The 22,486-nt window shown below is 39.3% G+C and overlaps 1 protein-coding gene across 2 annotated transcripts in view; it reads left to right on the top strand.

Annotated features, from left to right (window-relative positions):
- Snx7 (sorting nexin 7) overlaps positions 1 to 22,486 on the top strand; it is an 87,440-nt gene that overhangs the window by 20,071 nt on the left and 44,883 nt on the right. For both annotated transcript variants that reach the window (NM_001190156.1, NM_029655.3), the window contains exons 2-7: positions 2,170 to 2,352; positions 8,828 to 8,938; positions 9,882 to 10,046; positions 11,530 to 11,728; positions 15,827 to 16,026; positions 19,203 to 19,289. In NM_001190156.1, the coding sequence (NP_001177085.1) occupies positions 2,170 to 2,352; positions 8,828 to 8,938; positions 9,882 to 10,046; positions 11,530 to 11,728; positions 15,827 to 16,026; positions 19,203 to 19,289 (945 nt within the window). The remainder of the gene's footprint in view (positions 1 to 2,169; positions 2,353 to 8,827; positions 8,939 to 9,881; positions 10,047 to 11,529; positions 11,729 to 15,826; positions 16,027 to 19,202; positions 19,290 to 22,486) is intronic.

Here is a 22,486-nt window from a genome sequence, read left to right as displayed (position 1 = left end):
CTGTTTCCATGGGATGGTTTGTGAGCGAAATTTTTGTATATACCGATGGAATGTTGGCTTGGGAGCTCTGAATTCTCTTCATGGTTTCTTAGGGTTCTGTTGTGTAGCATCCCATATTTTATTTTTAGACAATTATCTTCTTTTTGTCATTGTTGTGAACTTTAAAATTATCTATTTAGCCATCTAACATTGATGAGCTGGAAAATACACACACACACTTCTGTATATGTATATGTGTGTGTGTGTGTGTGTGTGTGTGTGTGTGTATACATACATACATACATACATACATATATATATATATATATATATATATATATGATTAAAATAAAAATAGATGTTAAAAACATACAGAGCATTATTTTGGATCATTTTATTTTTGCACTGGCTGGTTTTGTGTGTCAAATTGACACAGGCTGGAGTTATCACAGAGAAAGGAGCCTCAGTTAAGGAAATGCTTCCACGAGATCCAGCTGTAAGACATTTTCTCAATTAGTGATCAAGGCGGGGTGGAGGGCCTAGCCCATTGTGGGTGGTGCCATCCCTGGCCTGGGAGTCTTGGGTTCTATAAGAAAGCAGGCTGAGCAAGCCAGGGGAAGCAAACCAATAAGTAACATCCCTCCATGGCCTCTATATCAGCTCCTGCTTCCTGCCCTGCTTGAGTTACAGTCCTAACTTCCTTTGGTGATGAACAGCAATGTGGAAGTGTAAGCTGAATAAACCCTTTCCTCCCCAACTTGCTTCTTGGCCATGATGTTTGTGCAGGAATAGAAACCTGTCATCTAGGTACAATTTATTTTATCCTATCATAGAGGTGAAAATTATCTATCTAATTAAACTTTCATTTCAGGGAATTTCTTGTTTCTTTATTTTTGTGTACCCGATTAACCATAAAATGTGAGCCCTTTATTACTTGACTCAAATCATGCCTGGCATGTTTGGTACTTTGGCAGGACTACTCTGCTTCTGTGGTTGTGTTTTGTTTTATTTTAATTTTATATTTTCTATTTCCTCACAGGTGAAAACAAAGTAGAAAAATGGTTAGTTAGTGCCCTCCCTGCCAGTCTCACGATAGCATTGCCAAAGCTAATTATTAAGACTTTAGCTTCATAACTCAATCCTGTTTCTTAATACTATTACATTCAGGAGTAAGGTTCAATTTGTGTTTTAGTAATACTGTATTGAATGTTTGAGAATGCAGATATTCAAAGCAAAGGAATTCTTGAAAGCTTAAGGCATTTTTCATCTTTATTAAGGTAGAATGTATGAGCAATTATGAAAATAAATGTTTAGTATCCATATAAAACTACTTACCAAACAGATCCAACTTCGAGTCCAGAAGTGCTTTTTGGTTTTGCCATATTTTGTTAATATTAATAACATCTCAGAAATCAAGAATTGTTACTGAAGGAGCCCAATGAAGAAGCCAGAGAAATATCCAGGGAGCTGAAGGGAACTGAAGCCCCATAGGAGGAAATCAATATGAACTAACCAGTAACCCCAGAGCTCCTTGGAACTATACCACCAATCAAAGAAAACACATGGTGGAACTTGTGACTCTAGCTATATATGTAGCAGAGGATGGCCTAGTCAGTCATCAATGGGAGGAGAGGCCCTTGGCTCTGTGAAGGCTCTAGGCCCCAGTATAGGGGAATGCCAGGACCAAGAATGGGGAATGGGTGGGTTGGGGATCAGGGGGAGGGGGAGGGGGTAGGGGATTTTCAGAGGGGAAACTAGAAAAGGGGATAACATTTGAAATGTAAATAAAGAAAATATCTAAAAAATTGTTACTGCTTCTTAAGTCATTTTTGTATGAGTGTGTGGGTTATATATTTTTGTGCATATATATGTGTATGTATATATATATATATATGAAAGATTGTGCATTATATGTGTGCATGTGCTTTCACATGGGGGTCAGAGGTCAAAAATGCTTCACTGAACTTGGAATCAATCATTTCAGATAGTATGGCTGGCCAGTAAGCCCAGAGAATCAACTGTGTGTCTGCCTCCCTGGTCCTGAGATTACAGATATGCACCACCACACCTGGTTTTTATGTGGTTCCTGGGGATCTGAACTCACAGCCTTATGCTGTGCAGCAAACCCCTTCCCAACTGAGCAATCTCCCCAGTGTCTGATGTTAACTTTATAAGTGCTTTGTTCCTTAGGATGCCTCCCTGATGGACATGAACTCATTTAGCCCGATGATGCCAACATCCCCTTTGTCGATGATAAACCAGATCAAGTTTGAAGATGGACCAGATTTAAAGGATCTCTTCATTACAGTTGATGCACCTGAGAGCCATGTCACTACAATTGAAACTTTCATCACTTACAGGATCGTAACCAAGGTAACTCCTGAGTGAGCAGAAAGCCATGTGCTCTTTGAGCTTCTGGAAACACTTCTTGATCAGACAGTTCAGTATCACAGAATCTTGTCCATTGACTTTTTTTATGAAAGCCATTTGGGGTAGGAGATTTTGTCTGACATAACTTTACTTGGTTCCTATGAAATTTGATATTTAGATTGACTTTATAAAGTGGCCTTTTTTAGTTGACTTGCTAAGAATAAAAAGATACAGGTTTTTATATAAAAATGACAACTAGCCTGGTGTGGTGGGCCATTCTTTATATCCTAGCACTTGGAGGCTAAGTCAGACAAAACTCTAGTTTAAGGCCACCCTGGCAATGCAGAGTTCAAGGTGAGTCTGGGCTTTGTGAGACACTATCTCAAAAGAAACACTCCAAATAAGTAAATAATTAGATTAATTCCTTTGGACAAGAAGAGTCCTGTGTTCCTAATACAGAGAACAAATCACTAAAACCAGGACAGAGCAACATTTTATACTGATAGTTTTTCTGAGGATTACAAAGTATAACACTGTTTGTTTCTCAGATAGAAGCAAACTGCTGCCACTGTAGTGTGCCTTCGGAATACTTGTTCAACAATACAAAACTGATGTGGAAACCAAGTTTGTCATTCTTTTCACAGAGAAAGCTAATGTCAGAGAAAACAAAACTAAAAATACTCTGTTTCATTAAGTCCACTTTTTTAGGAGTAATTTCTCTCTGCAAGTTAAATGTCTTGTTTTAGGAAGGTTCACCCATCACCAGTGTCACTCTCTATTGCTAGAGAGCATCTCTTCAGATGAGAGGGTTCTGGACTGTGCCACTGCAGTCCCGTCTTTTGGCACAGTTGCCATACTATGGCTCTGTGTTCCTGAAGGTGTGTATATGGAATCTCTTTCCTTGGCTCCTCACTTCCTCCAGTGCAAAGTGCAATCAGTCCCTCTGAGCCAGGTCAAGTGAGCTCAGGTCAGGGCCAGCTCTGCCCACAAGACTCATCGATTCTACCCTTGAGCCCCTTGCCTGTTCAGGTAGAGCTGTTTCTATGCTCTTGATTATTAAAGTTACCTCTTGATCTCATGAATCCGAATATGCATTTCCATCTGTCTGACGTCTCCATCTCCTAAGATGGAATGAGTGCTATTTATTTTTCAAAATGCAAGGTCTGCACTGCCTAAGAAGGCTTCTCTGGCTGCTCACTGCCTCCCAGCATTCCTCTGTTCTTTCAAAGGAACCCTTCAGGAACATAAAGCATCAGGTTGTTACAGAAATGAAACTGAAAATGTATCAATTCTAAGCCACATAGTCCATCTTTAGTAGATGCTAGCTGATTCTGTAACTCAGAGCTAGCCTTGCATTGAGAATCGACTAAGTGAAGCAGTCAATGTAAAACATTTAGCCATTGGTAGTAAGTGGTCAGTAACTGCCATCTACCCACTAGTAAGTAGAAAAGTGCATGTGGACTGGATTTGTATTTATCCAAAGGGAGTCTGAGCTTCTTAAGGAAAGTGTGTGTGTGTGTGTGTGTGTGTGTGTGTGTGTGTGTGTGTGTTTTATTTTCATGTACAGTCATGGTTTGTCTATGTATATGTCTGTGAGGGTATTTGATCCTGGGTTGTGAGCTTCCATGCAGGGGCTAAGAATTGAACCCGGATCCTCTGGAAGAAGTTAAGATGCTGAGCCATCTCTCCAGCCCCTCAAGGAAGGTTTTTCCAAATACAATTCTTGGGATCCACTTAATTAAAAATCTAATCATTTTCTTGAATGAGTGAATGAAGTCTTTGTATTTTTGTGGTATCGAGAGGGGTTTCAGCAAGAGATCGTAGAGTTGAGTAGAGATTTCTTTTCTTGCTATGTGTCTTGGGCATTTTAATCAACCTCTTTTTTAATCAGTTTTTTAATTTTTAAATAAGGTGACAGCAGTAACTTTGAACACTTTTATAGAAACCTGAGTAGATTATTATAAGAATACTGTACAGAGCAGACCCAAGGCTCCTGCGGGTCCTCATCTAAGTGCCTGCCTTCACCCGATCTCTGAAACAGTTATTTCCCCATCATTTGACTCCTCAGAGATACTGGTTTTTGAAATGCCCATGAGATCTGATTTTGATCAGTGACATACCGTGAATCATCCATATTGACATTATATTTTAATCTACTTCATTTAAGTTAATTTAAGGTGGGTGGGCATGAGTGTGTGTGCACGTGTTGCCACCGCACATGTGGACGTTAGAGGGCAACTTGTGGTAGTGTTCCTTTCCTTCTTCCATGTGAGTCCGGGGATTGCACTCAGGTTGTGTGAGTTGGTGGCAGGGGTCTTTTCCTGCTTAAGCATCTTACTGTCTTCCTCCATCCTAGTTAAATGGGCCGCTTTTATAGTAGTGATGATAAGGATGCCATTAGGTGGCATCAGTGGGGGGACTCTGAGTGCACACTGTGTGTACCACAGTTTACACTGATGAATGACAATGACATTGGAATGTTTTCTTAACCAGCTGACATCAGTGGTGACTACACTTAGTGGCAATGCTTTAAACACATTCTACATACCTGGAAACAATTTAAGATTGTTCACATTATTACTTGTTCTCATTTTCTTCCATCATAAAATGAAACTCAGGAACTCTGCAACAGTTGTACAGCATAGTCATCAGCAGAGCCGCACTTAAGCATAAACTGTTTCCTTCCATACGTCTTTTTCCATTACAGTTTTACCTGCCTGCGTATGGATGTGGCAATTTGTCCTGTACATTATTATAAACTAAGTGACCTTTTCTATTATTACTTTTATCCTAGTATTTAAACTGTACACATATGCAGTAATATACATTACATATATAATTCTATAAACATCTACTATATATAGGATATATATCAAAATTATTTGTTGTTTGCTTATTATCAATCATGCAAGGATTTGTTCTATAAAGTATTTTTTTTTTTGTGAGTGCTAGTGTTGTTCAGATTCCTACATACTCAAGACTCTATCTCTGGCCAGGCCACACTTGATGGACAGAGATTTCTGCTTTCAAAATATAGATGATGATGGAGAATACAATGATGTTAATTACTGAATACTTGCTTAATTTTAAATTGTATGAAGGAAGAAACAAACTTGTCACAAACATGGGACATGTATGGATGGCTTCTCTGAGAAAGCCTTGCTTGATTTTATATAGAATCTCTAGCCCAGGCTGGCCATGAAATCACTAGCCAGCTAGGATGAGTTGAACATATGAGCCTATTGTGTGCACTTCTTGAGTGCTGCGATGACTTGTGTGCCCAAGCCTACCTGGTCTGTGCAATGCTGAGTATCATATCTCATGCAAGCTAGACATGAATTGAAATTCATCCTCAGCTCCAGTTTCAGCTTTATAATATTGCCATTCATGCATACTGAGGTCTATAAAGATGTAGACTATATATATGTATGTGTGTGTGTGTGTGTGTGTGTGTGTGTGTGTGTGTGTGTAGTCACCTGTACACACCAATTACCCTAGCTTGGAATCATTTAACAGTAATCCAGCTATAGAAGGGTGAGCCCCAGGACTCCCACATTCAAACATCTGTTTCATGAGAAAAGGACCTTTGTTACTGAGCCTGACATTCTTTTTCTTAACTTACTCTACATACTGCTCATTGCCCTCCTCTGAGTCATCTCCTCCCACCCTCATCCTGATTTCCCTCTCCTTCTTCTCTGAGAGGGTGGCCCATCCCTGGTATCTCTCTACCCTGGCACGTCAAGTCTCTGTGGGTCTGGGTGCATCCTTTCCCACTGAAGCCAGACAAGGCAGTCCAGCTAAAAGAACATTTCCCATAGACATGCAACAGCTTTTGGGATATCTCCCACTCCAGTTGTTCAGGACCCACATGAAGACCAAGCTGCACATCTGCTACATATGTGTGGAGGTCCTCAGTCTAGCCCATGTGTGCTCTTTGATTGGTAGTTCAGTCTCTGAGAGCACCAGTGGTCCAGGGTAGTTGACTCTGTTGGTATCCCTGTGGAGTTTCTATCCCTCTCTGGGCCCAAAATCCTTCCGTCAGTTCTTTTATAAAGTTCTGAGTTGATTGCTTGGACAAACTGCTTTGCCCTTTGGGCACATAGAGATTACGTTCCTTTAGGAATTGTGGAAATACATCTAAGAGAAGGTCTTTTCTCCCATATTATCATCGCGGAGCATATATACTGCCAGCTAGTATGCAGGCAGTAGCTGTTGTCCTCTACTAATGAATTGATTATTAAGATTCATTTATCCCAAAAGCAGTTTTGTAAATCTTCTGAGCTTAGCATACCTGCATTTGATGAGCAAATGCATATATAAATACATTTGCATATGCAAATGCTCCCATAGACACTTGCATTCCAGTTAGAAGCATTATTGATACTTGAAGCACATACTTTAGAACAGGCGTTCTTTCTGTCAGGCTCTGTCATCAAATTCAGTTCATCATATGGCTATAAGTGACCAAATATGACTACTCTATGTGGGATGGTGATTCCAAAGTCTACTGTAGGGAAATTACTCATTCTCTAAGCTGAAGTGACTCTATCTGCTTTGCTATTTGTATCCCACGCAGGAGGAGTATAAGGTCCTGAAGTAGAAAGAAAGAATATTCTTAGATTTGAACTCATTTTCTATTGTCTTCAATTGTTGTTATATGCCAAAAAATCCCTTTAAACCAGTGACAGAGTGAGGAGGACAGAATTAACTGATTCTTTGATTCGGTTTGGCATCTTCATGCTGGCATTTTCAACAGATTGCTTTGTGTTTACTAAAGACTTGGAGCGGGGCGTGGTGGTGCACTCCATTAATCCCAGCACTCGGGAGGCAGAGGCAGGCAGATTTCTGAGTTCAAGGCCTGCCTGGTCTACAAAATGAGTTCCAGGATAGCCAGGGATATACAGAGAAACCCTGTCTTGAAAAAAACCAAAAAAGAAAAAAAAAAAACTTGGAAGTGACTGAGAACGTACACAGCTGAATCACATTCTCGCTGACCATTGCTCGAAAGCTTCATTGGTGTTCATGGTCATACCAGTTTATTGCTGTGGAAGTGGTTCATGAACCTGTTTGTAGTGCCTGGTGCTCCGTCCGATAGAGAGTGACTAACTGATGATTTGTGTGTGTATATGCAAGAGTGATGCATATGCATACGTACATCCACATATCAGTCAGTGTGTATATATATTGTTCAACATGTTTTTACTGGATGTAGATCTTCTGTTCTTACTGTTTCCATATCATGTGTCATTTTGCAAAATGACTACATTTTTGAAGTGTTTTGTGAACATTTAGATCCCTAGGCTGCTGCAGCTGATGAACCCCCACCTTTTCCAACTGCAAAGAGAACGTTTACTAAGATAAACTGTATGATATTGTAAATATCAACTCTGTAGGGTGGTGTAATTCCACAAGCTTCTTAGCAATTTCTAAGCCATTAAAACTGTACCCTGTGACAGCTTAATTTTCAAGTGGTTCGCCCATGTCGGTAGTTGTTATTTTCTGGGATGGGAGCTATGTTTGCAATATTTTTTATTTTATTCCATCTTCACTCCTGCAGGAAAATCTCAACCTAAATATTACAGTATATAATTTTTAGCATGCAAAAAATCCAGTTAAGTGGTTATTTTCTCAGGAGATGTCATAGATGAATTCGAGGAGTGCTACTTTTCTTTTGGCCTGTGGTTTAAGCAGTAACTGTGAGGTCGATATGGAACCCATGGCCTTGCCACATGAGTTGGCACAGATTTTTGGTTCGCCAGGAAGAGCGGACCTAATATATTTGCTAAAATTTTAAGACTTTAAGCATAGAGCTCAAAATAAAATAAAATAAAATAAAACCCTCCCCCTGAGAAATAACAGGAATAAAAGATTTTTACATTAAATATCCATTAATTATATTCTTTTGGAAAAAGTGGCAAAATCACTCCAAAAAAAAATGTTGGAATTTTTACATACCAACAGCAGATTTTAGTGAAAGCAGCTCACTTGAACACGTTCCAAGAAAACAGTCTTCTCAGTTATATTCAGGTTATTTTCCAGATTTTTAAAAATAGAACTTTCCTCAAATTCTGAATTCTAATCATGTCAAGAAAAGAATAATGTTTGAAACCTACATTCAGAGCACACTTTCTAAGCGAGAAAAGCCACGCCAGAGCAATAGTACTCAAAAGCCTGCGGGAGCCAGATGGCTGTTGGAAGACAGATTTTTCAGTTTCGACTTTAGATTTAAGCATGGTGTTTGCTTTCTTTGTGGGAAAAAAAAAAAAAAAAAAAAAAAAAAAACCGGAAAGTTCGCTTAATTTCATCTGCTGCATGAATAGATGACTGGAAAAAGAAAATACAGGCTGACAAACACTGAATAATTAAGATTCAAGTTTTCTTAGAGACCTATTTTTTTTTCATAATATCTAAAATAGAATTAGGCAAATGTCTTCTGTCTTCCACTGCACGGGCTGCTATGTTTTCCTTCTTCTCTCAGACATCTCGTGGGGAGTTTGATTCCAGTGAATTTGAAGTCAGGCGACGTTATCAAGATTTCCTGTGGTTGAAGGGCAAACTTGAAGAAGCACACCCCACTCTCATTATTCCCGTGAGTTTATAAGGGTTTGTGGAGCTTGTTGTTTGTAATATAGCCATTGTGTTTTCTTGAGTATTTTAGAGTGTCTAAAACATAGTACCAAACATAATACTTTTAAATCCAATGATTTTTACTTAGGAACATTTATTTCTAAACTCTTTGATTTAACTGTAGCTTTTTAAATTATTATAACACGGAATGATATTTTATTTTTCCTGACTAGTTTTATGTTTTTAAATATATTGTACTTACTCGTTTGTTTATTGTGGAGGTAGCCTAAGGATGCTGTCATATATAAGAAAGGTCCCAAACTACTGGAGGGAGGGGGAATTCTCCTTCCACCAAGTGTATCCCCAAAGTTTGAGCTCTGGTCATCACCCTGATCAACAGGAATATTATTTTCTTGGGAAGTCATATTCCCAGCCTGGATTTCTTTTAAACTTATTTTTATAATAAATGATGAGGTGGTGTTCAACTGGTCTTCAGAATTTTTTGCAACCTGGTGTGCCATGTTATAGGCAAGATTCTGGGTTTTTTGGTTGTTTTTGTTTTGTTTTAATATAATTGCTATTTGTGTGTAAGCAAGCTCGTGTACGCAGGTCAGAGTACCACTTGTCGGATTCGTTTCTCTCCTTCCACCTTGTGGATTCTTGAGATCAACCTCAGGCTGTCAGAATTGATAGCATGTGCCTTTAGGTGCTGGGCCATCTCAAAGCTTTCTGATAGATGCTTTAAATAAATTTTATTTTATTTTTAAGTTGGTACAGAGAGCAGCAGGGTTCCTAGGAGCATTTGTATACATACATGGTGGTTCCCCACCACTCCTCTGTGACCTCTGTCCCCATACACCTTGTATCTGTCTCTGTCTCTCCTCTCCATCTTCCATCCTCCATTCTGAATCTGCTGCCATGGGCATGTGTTCTCACATAGTTGTTGCTTTTGTTTTTGGTCTCAGCCATTGCCAGAAAAGTTTATCGTCAAAGGCATGGTGGAACGTTTCAATGATGACTTCATTGAGACCCGCAGGAAGGCGCTGCACAAGTTTCTGAACAGGATCGCTGACCATCCCACTTTAACATTTAATGAGGATTTCAAGGTTTTCCTCACTGCACAGGCCGAGGTAAATGGTTCTGTTTTAAATTCAGCAGGCCCTTTAGTATCCATGTGTACCGCAGACTGCAGGCTCCCTCTTTCTCACCTTCACAAAGCAGGCAATGGTGTCCTGCCAGTGTTCTAGTGAAATGTTTTAGAAAATATTTGAGAATATTAGAAAATATTTTAGGTATAACCCTGATGGGTGGGTTGTCTGGTCAGTGAGGGTTACTCTTTGGTCACAAATGTGTTTTCATAAGACTTTTTGGAAAGAAAACCTGTGGGAAGACAGACAATAGCTTATTTCATGTTTGGATAAATGATGCATTGCTTATAAACCTGCACATCAGGAATTATTTTTATTCACAGACTATTTATCTCTTTCCCATGTGTTTTGCTCTCTAACTTTATTTGCTTAAGCACACTGTATTTCTCAAGGGATGATTTTCATGGCTGAATATCTGTTTTCTTTTTCATTTTTTTTCAATCTGTAGCTGTCTCTCCCATGTTAACTATGAAATAACTGGGTGCATGTCTTCTGAAAGAGCTCTCTGCAGACAGCCAGTCAGGGGAGGAGGTGTCCCAGCTTACTCACTCCAGACGACTTAAGAGTCTGGTTATAAACTAGAATGAGAACATGACGGAAGCAGGGTGTGCCCTGTGCAGAGCAGCGTGTGCCCTGTGCAGCAATGGAACCTCAGAAATGAGCTTGCTGTGATTCCCCACCCCATTGCTTAATTGCTCTCAGACCTTGAACAACTTATTCTCCTTACCATTGCCCCCATTTTCCTTTGTAAAGTAAGGAAAATAGTAGAAGTTATTGTGGGTTTATTGTCAGTTGTGTGTGTAAGACGGCACGGGTAGATACAGGAACACACCAAACTGTCAGTAAATATCATCTAGTATACTTGAAGAATTAATTAAGGTTTCCACTCTTATCAGTAGTAATGTGAGTCCCAAGAAATCCTCTCTGGATCATTTGTATATGGAATCTCTTTGCTAAAATGTAGATTGGGAACTGCACAGATGACTCAACGGTTAAGACCCTTGATATTCTTACAGAGGACCTGAGTCAGGACACTGGCAAGTGTCTCTAACTTTAGTTTCAGGGGACCCAACACCTTCTTTGACCTCTGAGGGCACTGCATGTCTGTGTACTATGCATACATACAGGCAAACACACACACATGCACATAAAATAAAAATAAATGGAAAAGATAGAGATTGCTTATTACAATCTTCTTAATCGCTGATCCCAGTGTTTTGTTTTAAAGATTTACGCTCTGTGGAAACACTGTCCACATGAGCACTTTGAAATGAACTATTATACAGTCGAATGGGGGTGTAAGAGGATGATACCCCCCCCACCACCACCAAATTCAGATGTTTCAAAAGTGAACGTTTTTAAAGACACACATGGAAGTGCGTTGTCTTTGTCTCTGTCGTTGCTTTGCTGCAGCTGGGAACGCTGCCGCTTGACTCGCAGCACTTATTTCACTTTCTGCTTCTAGGAACTGTCTTCCTATAAGAAGCAAGGCCCTGGCTTGCTGAGCAGGATGGGACAGACAGTCCGAGCAGTGGCATCTTCCATGCGAGGAGTGAAGAACCGGCCGGAGGAGTTCATGGAGATGAATAACTTCATTGAAACCTTCAGCCAGAAAATAAACTTAATAGATAAAATATCTCAGCGGATTTACAAGGAAGAAAGGGGTAGGTCATTAAAGGCTGAGCATACGATGTTCAGCCTCTTTCTCATCTGCACTTTGGTGTGTTGACACTGTTCGGATTTCACTTCCAAAAACTGTCTCATGCCCTGACATCCATTGACAACGGTTGAGGAACTGAGGAGTTGGCTCAGGCTGTAAGGTGCTTGGCCTTCTCTCAGATAGGAGGACTTGAGTCGGGTCTCCATCACCCATATAGAAACCTGGGTATCATGGCAGGTGTATGCATGCCCTGTGCTGGAGAGACAGAGGCAGGTAGCTCGCTGGGGTTCCTGGTTCAACAAGTCAGTTTGAATCCCTGAGCCTAATGTCACACTGAAGGACCCTTCTCCTAAAACCAAGTGGGTAGCTCCAGAGGGACAACACCCAAGGTTGTCTTCTGACTCCACCCCACACCTACACATGCATGCCTGAGCACCCGCTCACACAGAGAGACATATGTATACCCTTGCACACATACACACCCCTCCCACACATACATACTTTTTTTTATTTAAGGCATTTTTATTAGATATTTTCTTCATTTACATTTCAAATGCTATTCCCCAAAGCCCCCTATACCCTTCCCACACCCTGCTCCCCAACCCACCCACTCCCACTTCCTGGCCCTGGCATTCCCCTGTACTGGGGCATATGGTCTTCATAATACCAAGGGCCTCTCTTCCCATTGATGGCCAACTAGGCTATCCTCTGCTACATAAGCAACTATAGACACAGCTCTGGGTGGGGGGTGGTACTGGTTAGTTCATATTGTTGTTCATCCTATAAGGTTGCAGACCCCTTTAGCTCCTTAGGTGCTTTCTCTAGCTTCTGTGTTCCATCCAATAGACACACTGTTGTCCTTAGTGATGGTGCTTATGTAGTCATGGCCAGTCTCCATTTGGTTTTATGGAGTTCTAGGTGTTCTAGCTTCTATGTGTCGATCATGACATGACTGCAGTGCCAGTCCTAAGCTGGAGATTTAGTTTATGAAGTTGGTGTCATTCAACATGGATTGTTTCTCAAAAAATCAAAGAATGGCATTTCAGGAATTGAATTCCAATATTTTACTGCAATATTTTACTGGTGGTTGGGAGAGGGATGTGTTAAGTCATGAAGACTTACATCTTGAAAAAAATGGTGGTCTTTCCTGTTCTCTATCTGCCTTTAAAAACAATCATGCTAATCCTTAGTCTTTAATGATTCTACTCCAATTGCTTATTGATATTTATTTTCTAATTTCAAAATTATAAAGAGATGGGAGAGCCAGCAAACATGTTTTAAATATTTGTTGGTACTGAGGAGGCCCCACTTATAAGCAGAAGTCACTCTGCTGGCGCCTCATTTGTAAATCTGTAACTTTTCTATACTCATCACTGAACTGGACATTTTATTTTATTTCTAGTGTATACTATGTAGTTAGCAGCCATATGATAGAAAAAGAGACCGACTCCATGAAGGTGTCCTCTGACCTCCATGTACAAACTGTAGTCCATCTGCTACGCTTCTCCCCAAATCTATACAGAAATGCATGTAGAAGGGAAAAAAGGGAGATTGGAAGTAGGAGAGGGCTCAGTGGTTAAAGTACATGCTGTGGAGCCATGAAAAATAGAGTTGGAATCTCCAGGAATCGTGTCAATTCTGGGCCCAAGGCATGCGTCTGTTACCCCACAGCTGAGCAGTAGAGGGGTGATCCCAGAGGCTCCCTGGCCAGTCAGCCTATACCAGAAATAGGGGAGCTCTAGCATCACATGCCTAAAAATAAAAGGTGAAAAGCTAAAGAAAGAGACACCAAAGGTAAACCACTAGCCTCCATGTGCAGACACATGGATGAACACACTCATATACATGATTGTATGCATACATACAAGCATACATACATACATAAACATACAGAGAATTAATAATGAAAAATAATTTAAATATAAAACAGAAATGTTTGTTTTCTTAAAACCACAGAATTATTTTCCTAAATGTAATACAGTCTTTGCTTTGTAGTGTCTCAATGCAGTGTAATGATTGGGTTTGATCCTCCTTACAGTTGTTATTTTCCCTCCCTTCCTCCCTTCCTCCCTCCCTCCCTCCCTCCCTCCCTCCCTCCCTCCCTCCCTCCCTCCCTCCCTCTTTCTTTCTTTCTTTCTTTCTTTCTTTCTTTCTTTCTTTCTTTCTTTCTTTCTTTTTTTCTTTCTTTCTTTCTTTCTTCCTCTCTTTCTCCCTTTCTCCCTTTCTCCCTTTCCTTCTCCTTTTTGCTTTCCTTTTCCTTTTGTGGCCTCTCCCTTTTTTCTCTTTGCATGGAGTCTCAATATGAACTCCATCTAGCCTCCCACATGCTAGAATGTCAAGTGTGCACCAACACCACTGCCTTACGGTTTTCCTTATTCTCGGGAAGCTAATTAGTTAAGTAGGTTCTGGGACTCCAGTTCTGTGAAGCAGATTCCTTATGCCCAGTTAGACTGGGCAGCAATTCAAAGCATGCTATGGAAACTGCTGGCCCCCTAAGAGCCACAAAGATGCCCATAAGCTTTGAAAACAAGAGCTCAGATTTAGCAAGTCTGTAAGATCTGAGCTTTCTATACAAAGAGTGAAGCCGTTAAAGACCTTCTTGCCCAACCTCGGAGACTTCTCATTATATAAGATCAGGAGGATATCAGAGAAATTGGGGAAGGGGAAATCATGATTAAGCTATGCTGCATGAGAAACACTAAAAAAAAAAAATAAAGAAGATGCTAAGCATCCTTAACAGAGCTGGAGACAGGATTCCATTCAACATATTAGAGATTCCATTGGGAATTTTGAAATCTAACCGGTGCAGGGCATACAGATCCATATCAGGAAACTAGTTTGAGAGTGGTAACTTGTGAGCCCTTTTGATCATTTTCATTCTAAATCATTTCATTTTGATCATTTAAAAAATAAAGCTTGGTTTCCTTTTCTTTTCTGTTTCCCAATTTATTAAATTTATTCTTCAAATTTCTGCTGATTGCATGTTGTGTTGTTTCTCTGTGCTATAGACTAAAGAGATTACAGCTGTACCTGCCCCTGACCTCACAGTATACTTGATACCTATATTTTAGCAAGGGCACTTACTAAATGTTGATGTGTAGGTATGGTTTGAAAGCTGTGTAATTTTAAGAAGGCTCTGTAGTAAATAGTTAACTGCCTAATGAGAACCATCAATGTGCACACATATTGAGAACAGAACTCTTAACATTTTTTACTTCCTATTTTTGGGGTCATTAGTCTTCAATACAGATGGACTTTACTCTGAAAAGTGAAGTTAAGAACTCAGATTAAAACTTACATCTTCATGAGATAATCTTAACTTCTGGAGTTCACTTGATCATAGGAAAACTTGGTGCTAGTTGTAGCTTGGAGTGGCAGGATATTTTCCAGTGAATTGTACTGGGTGGAAAGAAGGTGAACTCAAGAGAATATCACTGTGTGCATGGTGATTCCTGTAGAGGGAAGGAAGAAAGCCTATAGTTTTGCTTAGGTTAGTGCGTAGTAATTACCGTTGAAGTGTTTGTATAGATAAAAGAATGGAATAAAGACACATTTTGCTTAGAACTTTGGCTGTGTATACTTAGATACAATATCTATATGTAATTATATGATAGGTGGAATTTTAAAATAGCTAGGATAGTTGTATAATATAATTTTCCAAGCTAGGATAATAGAATAGACATCTAGTTTTGATTATACTTAGTAGCACTTCAAAAACTGACTTGTACAATCTGCAATGGCTGGTTAGTTAATGAAGGATAATATAAGCATTTGCTCATATCTAAACATAAGAACTTGGAGAGAATAAGACAACGTCCTTTCATACTATCTATGATATGGGGATTTTCAAAAACTTTTTTATAGAAGCTGGAGAGATGGCTCATCAGTTAAGATTTTTATTGATCGACCAGAGGATGTGGATTCAGAAGCCAGCAAATCAAGCTTCAAGGGTCCCAGCACCCCCCTTTCTGCTCTCTGTGGGCACCTGAACATGAGGCATACACTCACGTACCCAACCAAACAAATACAAATAAAACGTAAATCTTTCAAAAATGTAAACTGACAATGACACTTTTTTTCTCTTTTTTTTTTTCTTTTTTAGACTATTTTGATGAAATGAAAGAATACGGCCCTATTCATATTCTATGGTCAGCCTCAGAGGAAGAGCTGGTCGACACGTTGAAAGGCATGGCCGGCTGCATTGAGCAGTGTTGTAAGGCCACGGAGAAGCGGATGGCTGGCCTGTCAGAGGCCTTGCTCCCTGTCGTCCACGAGTATGTGCTTTACAGTGAGATGTTAGTGGTAAGACCCTGAACTAGAGTCTCAGCGCTGTTCTCTTCATGATGCTGTCTCTGTGTGTCCACCACTCTTTCCTGTCCTAGTTGGATGTTGTACGTGTAGATGCCCAAGAGATATCTAACCACTGTAGCCAGGCATCAATGGCTAAGTGACCACATAGACAACAGCTGGGCTGCTCAATAGGAATAATTTATGTGATTGGCTTCGATCCAAAGCATCCTTAATCAGGACTGACTTAAGGAGCAGTTTTCTAACACCCAGTTTTACTTTAAAACATGTCATTGTTTTATGCTTTATAGATTTAATTCCTTGAGAGTTACTTTCCTGTATCATTTATGATTTTGAACATATGTCCTATGTATTGTGTATATATATCATGAAGAATATAATTGATTGAGTAGTAGGGTCTTGATATATGCATGCCGTGCCTTCAGGCTGCTTCCGAAGAGAAATCTTCCAAGTTAAAATGTTCCCTTACACCCTGTAAAAAAGCCTTTTGTTCGTTATATAGTCATCTTACATTCTTCTTCCTCAGTTCAACTTAGGATTTCCAGATACTTGTGTTTGTTTGGAAACGGTGATGTTTTTGTCCTCTATTGTCCTGTGTTCTCAGCATGCTGGCTCCTTCTGGTGTCGAGTCTTTCAGGGGGATGTTGGAGGATAACATTGGAGATGTATAAGCATATATTCCAACATAGCCCCTTCTGCTTGAAATTGGAGCCATGACTGATTTCAGATGGAATGCACCTTGATTCCTAGTAATTTTAAAAATTGTCTCTATCTTGGTAAGAAAGGGTTGCAGAGCTGTGAAAACATGAGTTATTTCTCTTGTGTCTCGTGTTTAGGCTTTACTTGAGAGTCACTAGATCTTGCATGAACTTTGCAGACTTTTGACGTTACCTGGATTCTGAGGAGTTGTCTATAAACAACACTCCTTGCTTCTCAGAGACTCCATGCTTTGCGGCTGAGAGATCTTCCTCTCCGTCTATTGCCTCAGCTGCGTCTCCTGGTTTTCTCTCATTAGTTACTTCTCCTTGTGATCCTTCTTGGAAATATGGTTTATCTGTTTCATCCATCAGTTCGGTAGTACTTATCCCTCTTGTTAAGTCAAGCTAGACACCATGAAAGCAAAATCTTATGCAATTAAAGTTTGCAAAAAATCATAATAGCCACTAGAAACATCCATTATAAAGCTCCTTGGTGGATTGAATTATTTTATAGAGACCTAGGATATAATCACTAGTTTTTGTATTACATTTTTGCTCCTGTTTCATATAGGATATTTTCATCTGAGTTAAAATAATCACTAGTGATACCTTAATAGATAATGATTAAAATTATATGATATTTACTGATTATCCTATAAAATATATATTTATATTAAAATATGTTTATAAATTAATGCACAGTACAGAAGTAGAACTTGAGTATGTGGGACTTGCTGATAGTATGAATTATTTAGATTGGAGGAAAGAAAACCTGCCTTGACATTAATCAAAGTAAATGATATAAAGGAATTTGTGACAATTAGTTGAATTTTCTATTGTTTTTCCTGAGATTTGTCTTACGTACCATACCTTAGTTATGCAAAATTGGTTTCATTATGACATCTTCATATATGTATATATTTTCATTTTGCCCCCTTCCACTCCGGATGATACTTTTTCTTCCCAACTTCTTTCATGCCTTGTTTATTGATTAACTGGATGCTCTACTAAATTTCACGGGGCTGCTTACAAGATAAGGGTGGGGTGGTTATAGAAACAGGAACAGTTTACCAGTGGTAACACCACTGAGGAAAAGGTATCTCCCTTCCCTAGCAACTGTTAACAGCCTATGGATTCTCATAGACAGAGAATTCCTTATGTCTAGCAGAGTTCTTTAAGTCTAGCAGATCCTAAGCCCATAGAGGTTACCAGAGAGAGGTAGTTCTGCTAGGAGAAAAACTTGATCCATGGACACACTTTTAACCCACTGTTCCCCAGTTCTCCTTGGAATGCTTCAGAGCCTTGCTGTTTGATTTCTCCATGCACCTTGAGTCTGGCTGCTTCCTTCTATAAAAGCATTTCTTCAAGTGCTGCATCTCTTCTGTCACTGGCTGAGTTCCTTTCTTACTCAGAGTCAGCTTTAATATTTCCCTAATTCACATTATAAAGCCCACTGTAAGAGGACTACAGGGGACGAGTGTCATGCCTCTGATGTTAAATCTAAATCTTGGAAGACAATTGCCTAAACAAAGGCAATGTGAAAAACAGGGAAAATGTCTTTAAGGTCTAAATGGGTGCTACATTTCCACTGATTCTCAAGGGTGTTTTAGGTATAAGAACATTGAGCCATGAAGTTATAATTATTCAAGAAGACAACATTGGACCGTCAGCTAACCCAAGGAGCCATGACTTCTTATCAAACCTTAGCTAATGGACGATATTTATACATTTTTGGGTCATGGTGAAATTCTTTTTTTTTTTTTTTTTTTTTTTTTTCTGTCAAGACAGGGTTTCTCTGTGTAGCCCTGGCTGTCCTGGAACTCACTCTGGTGAGTTGGTCACACTTGGTCCTGGAGACCAAGCTGGCCTCAAACTCAGACATCTGCCTGTCTCTGTCTCCCAAGTGCTGGGATTAAAGACGTGTGCCACCACTCAAAGGTGTGTGCCACCATGGTGAAATTCTTAAGGTATAAACTTATGTCCCAGCTCTCTGACTTTGTGTTGTAATTACTGGTTTGATTAACTGTCCTTTTTGAGTCAAAGAAGATGCTCCACTAATTATAGATATTTTCAGGTTAGTGACTCAGGTGACCTCTCAGGTGCACCAGTGGATGATGGGACATATGTTTCTATTGCTCTCAATGACTTTATTGCTTATTTGTTCTGCTCTATGCTCTCTTTGAAGACTTTGCCATCAAATATTAAGCATGCATGTAATGCTTGAACTGATAAAATGTGCCCAGGGAAGCCTAATACAAGATTTATAAACATGATTTTAAATGCTTGATTACGGTAGAGATTTTAAAGAGTAAAGAAACCTACTCTATACAAATATTTATAATTCCAAATGACTGATTACATCAGAAATATATTCCTGATGATTATTTATATTCTAAAATATAAACAGGTGTTATGGGCAATGATAATTACAGCAAACCCCAACTTGATTTCTCCTTTTGTTTTGATATGAAGGGTGTTATGAAAAGAAGAGATCAAATACAAACTGAACTGGATTCCAAAGTTGAAGCCTTGACCTACAAAAAAGCTGACATTGACCTGGTATGTCCTTGTGTTTGTTAACAGAGTCTTTTAGAAGCCACTGTCTGGGAAAAAAAAAATGTATTAACTATTTAGAGCTTAGCTGTATGGGCACTTCTAACTATTCAATAAGTGATAATACTCCAAGCTCTTCTAAAAACCCACAGAATGCTATTCTTTAACTCTTTAAGCTTCGCATTCTTCGTTTTCTGCCTTGCATTTACTTGAGCTGTAAGGAAACATGAATCTGACGGTTTCTCAAAAGAACAAAGTGTTTAAAGTGTTTGTAGAAAGTACTTAACATCCCATCAGGTCAATACTCAGCTAAAAACTTCACACTCTGCACATGTCTTGGCAGATAAACTCCTTTTTAAAGTTTAATCCTTTCCTTAAATGTATGAGAGATTTCAGTCATGAAGTTGGATATTTTAATGAATTCCTATGTTTTGCCACTATGGGAAAATATCATCAATTGTCAGTTTTGATTGATTTTTTTTTTCTTTTATGTAGCACCTCCCTTTTTTTTTTGGTTTTTGGTTTTTGGTTTTTGGTTTTTGGTTTTTTTTTCGAGACAGGGTTTCTCTGTATAGCCCTGGCTGTCCTGGAACTCACTTTGTAGACCAGCCTGGCCTCGAACTCAGAAATCCGCCTGCCTCTGCCTCTACTTCCCAAGTGCTGGGATTAAAGGTGTGCGCCGCCACCGCCCAGCTTTTGCTGGAGTACTCAAACTTAATTGAATTTCAGACATTACATCATTGGGTTCACAACAATGTAGTATTTATAGTTTGTTTTGTTTGAATATTCCAGCACAGCCTGACCAGAGTAGAATTTCTATTTAACATTTACAAGTGAAGAAGACCTGGAGGGGAGAGGTTGCCTAAGCCTAATTGCTGTTAAAACACAGTTGGGCTAGTGGGGATGCTGTTGTCTGTCACAGCCCACATTGCTTCACAGTGAAAATATAGGAAGAGCAATTGACTCATCTGTATCCTTTACTCAAGGAAGAATACTTTCTTAGTTTAAAGAGATAATCAAATTATCGTTGATTAGCTATTGAGTAAACTTGATCAAGTTGGTGGCAGGGGACTCCTTGACGCCCCCTGTAAAACTGTAGTATTGCAGCCTCCTCAACTTGACCAGGTAGTGGTTTTTGATTCCTTCTCCTTGCATTAAGAACTTTATAATCTAAAATTTTATTTCTTAATTCCTTCAAAATCTCCTACATCCTCTTCAACCCCTAGCCCAGCTTTGGCTCCTCTCCAAATCTCCCTGTCCATACAAGGTTTAAGGGGCAGGAACTGGTGAATTGTTCACTGAGTGTTCCAGCCTATACTGTGTGGACTATGCTAGTCACTCAGTAGATACTTAATGAAACAATAAAAATCATGATGACCACTCTGATCCAGGAGAACTTGCTGAAGGCTAAAATCAAGAGGTGTCTACAAACTCAGCTCTGTGTAGAACAGACACTTCATTCCAATCTGACCGGGAACTTGACTCATATGTCTTATTCTATACATTTTCCGAACTGAAATTCCGTTGTCTGAGTGGAATGTGTGTGGGGAGAGGTGGGCTGTGGTGGGCAGAGCTGGAGAAAGGCATTCATAAAGGAGGATGATGGGAAATATATGTGGCCGAGCTTAGTGATCAAAGGAAGAGTTGTATTTTTCTTTCTATAACAATGAAGAGAAATGGAAAAAAAAACCCAGCATTTTGTATTTGGGCTTGTATGTGCTGTTCATTTTAGAGTCTGCTCGAAGGAAAGAAAGAGCGGACACTTATACAGAAATTTTAAGTACATCATTTGAACGTTAGAATTCATTTTCCATTTAAAATGTTTAAAAATTTTAGCAATTATTAAGACTAGTGGCTTAACAACATTTTCTTCCTGAGTAAATACTAGAGACTTTAACATTTCCAGGGAATAATAACATGGTATATGGAAGCAGCATTTGTTCAGAATAGCCCACCCTCCTATATTATGTTTTTATTTTAAAATTTTAAATAATTTGATTGATTTGTGAGCATCTGAGAGTGTGTGTGCGCATATGCACATGTGTGTGCGTTTGTGTGTGTGTCTGCAAGTTTGATGTCTGTTATATCAAAATCATGTCTGTTATATCAAAAGATTGTTATGAGATTGTTGAAATTTTAAAATTTAATTATTCCATTATATCATGTAACATTTGAAATTAATGTTTGAAGCAGTCATAGTTAATGGAAGCATTGCAAGTGTTCTTTTTAAATTAATGTATTATCATGACATGTTTTAAACTTTTATTTTTTTATTGCTTTTACTCATCAAAACAGACCTGTCTTATAATTCACAGATTAGCATCATGATTTGTAAAATTCTCCATTTTCAAAGAATGGGTTTACATGTTCTTTCAGTCATCACATAGATATGCCCACCACCATCATGTGTTTTATACAAACTAAAATCCCTCTGTGCCATGATGCATTGTTAGTAACCTTGCAGAATCACCCACAAAATGGGTCTGTCGTGATTGGTCGCTGAACAACCAAAAAAGATGTTGCTTGGAAATATGCAAGATGGGTGTCACCATGGAAACCTGCCCTTGTGAGGTCCTTCTAAGGAGCAGGGCTTTGCAGTCACCATGGCGACCCTGGCAGAGAACTGAATATAGCAATCTGCCTTGTTGTTTACCATGGCAACTGAGACAGGGCCACTTTGTAGATAGCATTGGGGCCATTTCTATGGAGACCTCCTGAGGCTGCCTTTGGCAGTCTTATCAAACCCACATTGGGATAGGATATCACATGCACACCCAATAAGCAACAGTGGGCAATTTCTTATGATAAGCAGAGTAAAATGATGCTCCTACCAAGTAGTCAAAAATTAGGGGGATAGTAGTGACTCCATAGAAAGACAACCACAGAGTAACACGGATTGGATCAGGCGACCTTTAGTGGGCTTGCATGATACACAATACCAGGCTCTAGTCATTTTACATCACTTGTAACCATATCTGTAGGCTAACTAATAATGAGAGTGTGCTTTTGCACTTACCACCCAAGTTATTGTAAAGCAGCTGCAATTTTGAGTTTGTGGTCTGTAGTTCTCTCGAGGAAGCCAATGAATGGTTTCAAAATGGTCTCTGCTTCCTAGAGGAAGAATACTCTTTTCAAATTCAGGTCAGCTGTTTACTGAAAGTTTTGTTGTTTATGCTTTGGAGTTAGATAGCCTTACATACAGA

This window comes from Mus musculus, chromosome 3 (genome assembly GCF_000001635.26).
Source record: "Mus musculus strain C57BL/6J chromosome 3, GRCm38.p6 C57BL/6J".
Lineage (NCBI taxonomy): Eukaryota > Metazoa > Chordata > Mammalia > Rodentia > Muridae > Mus > Mus musculus.
The sequence above is the reverse complement of the archived record's forward strand: the minus strand, read 5'-3'. Positions and strand labels throughout refer to the sequence as shown.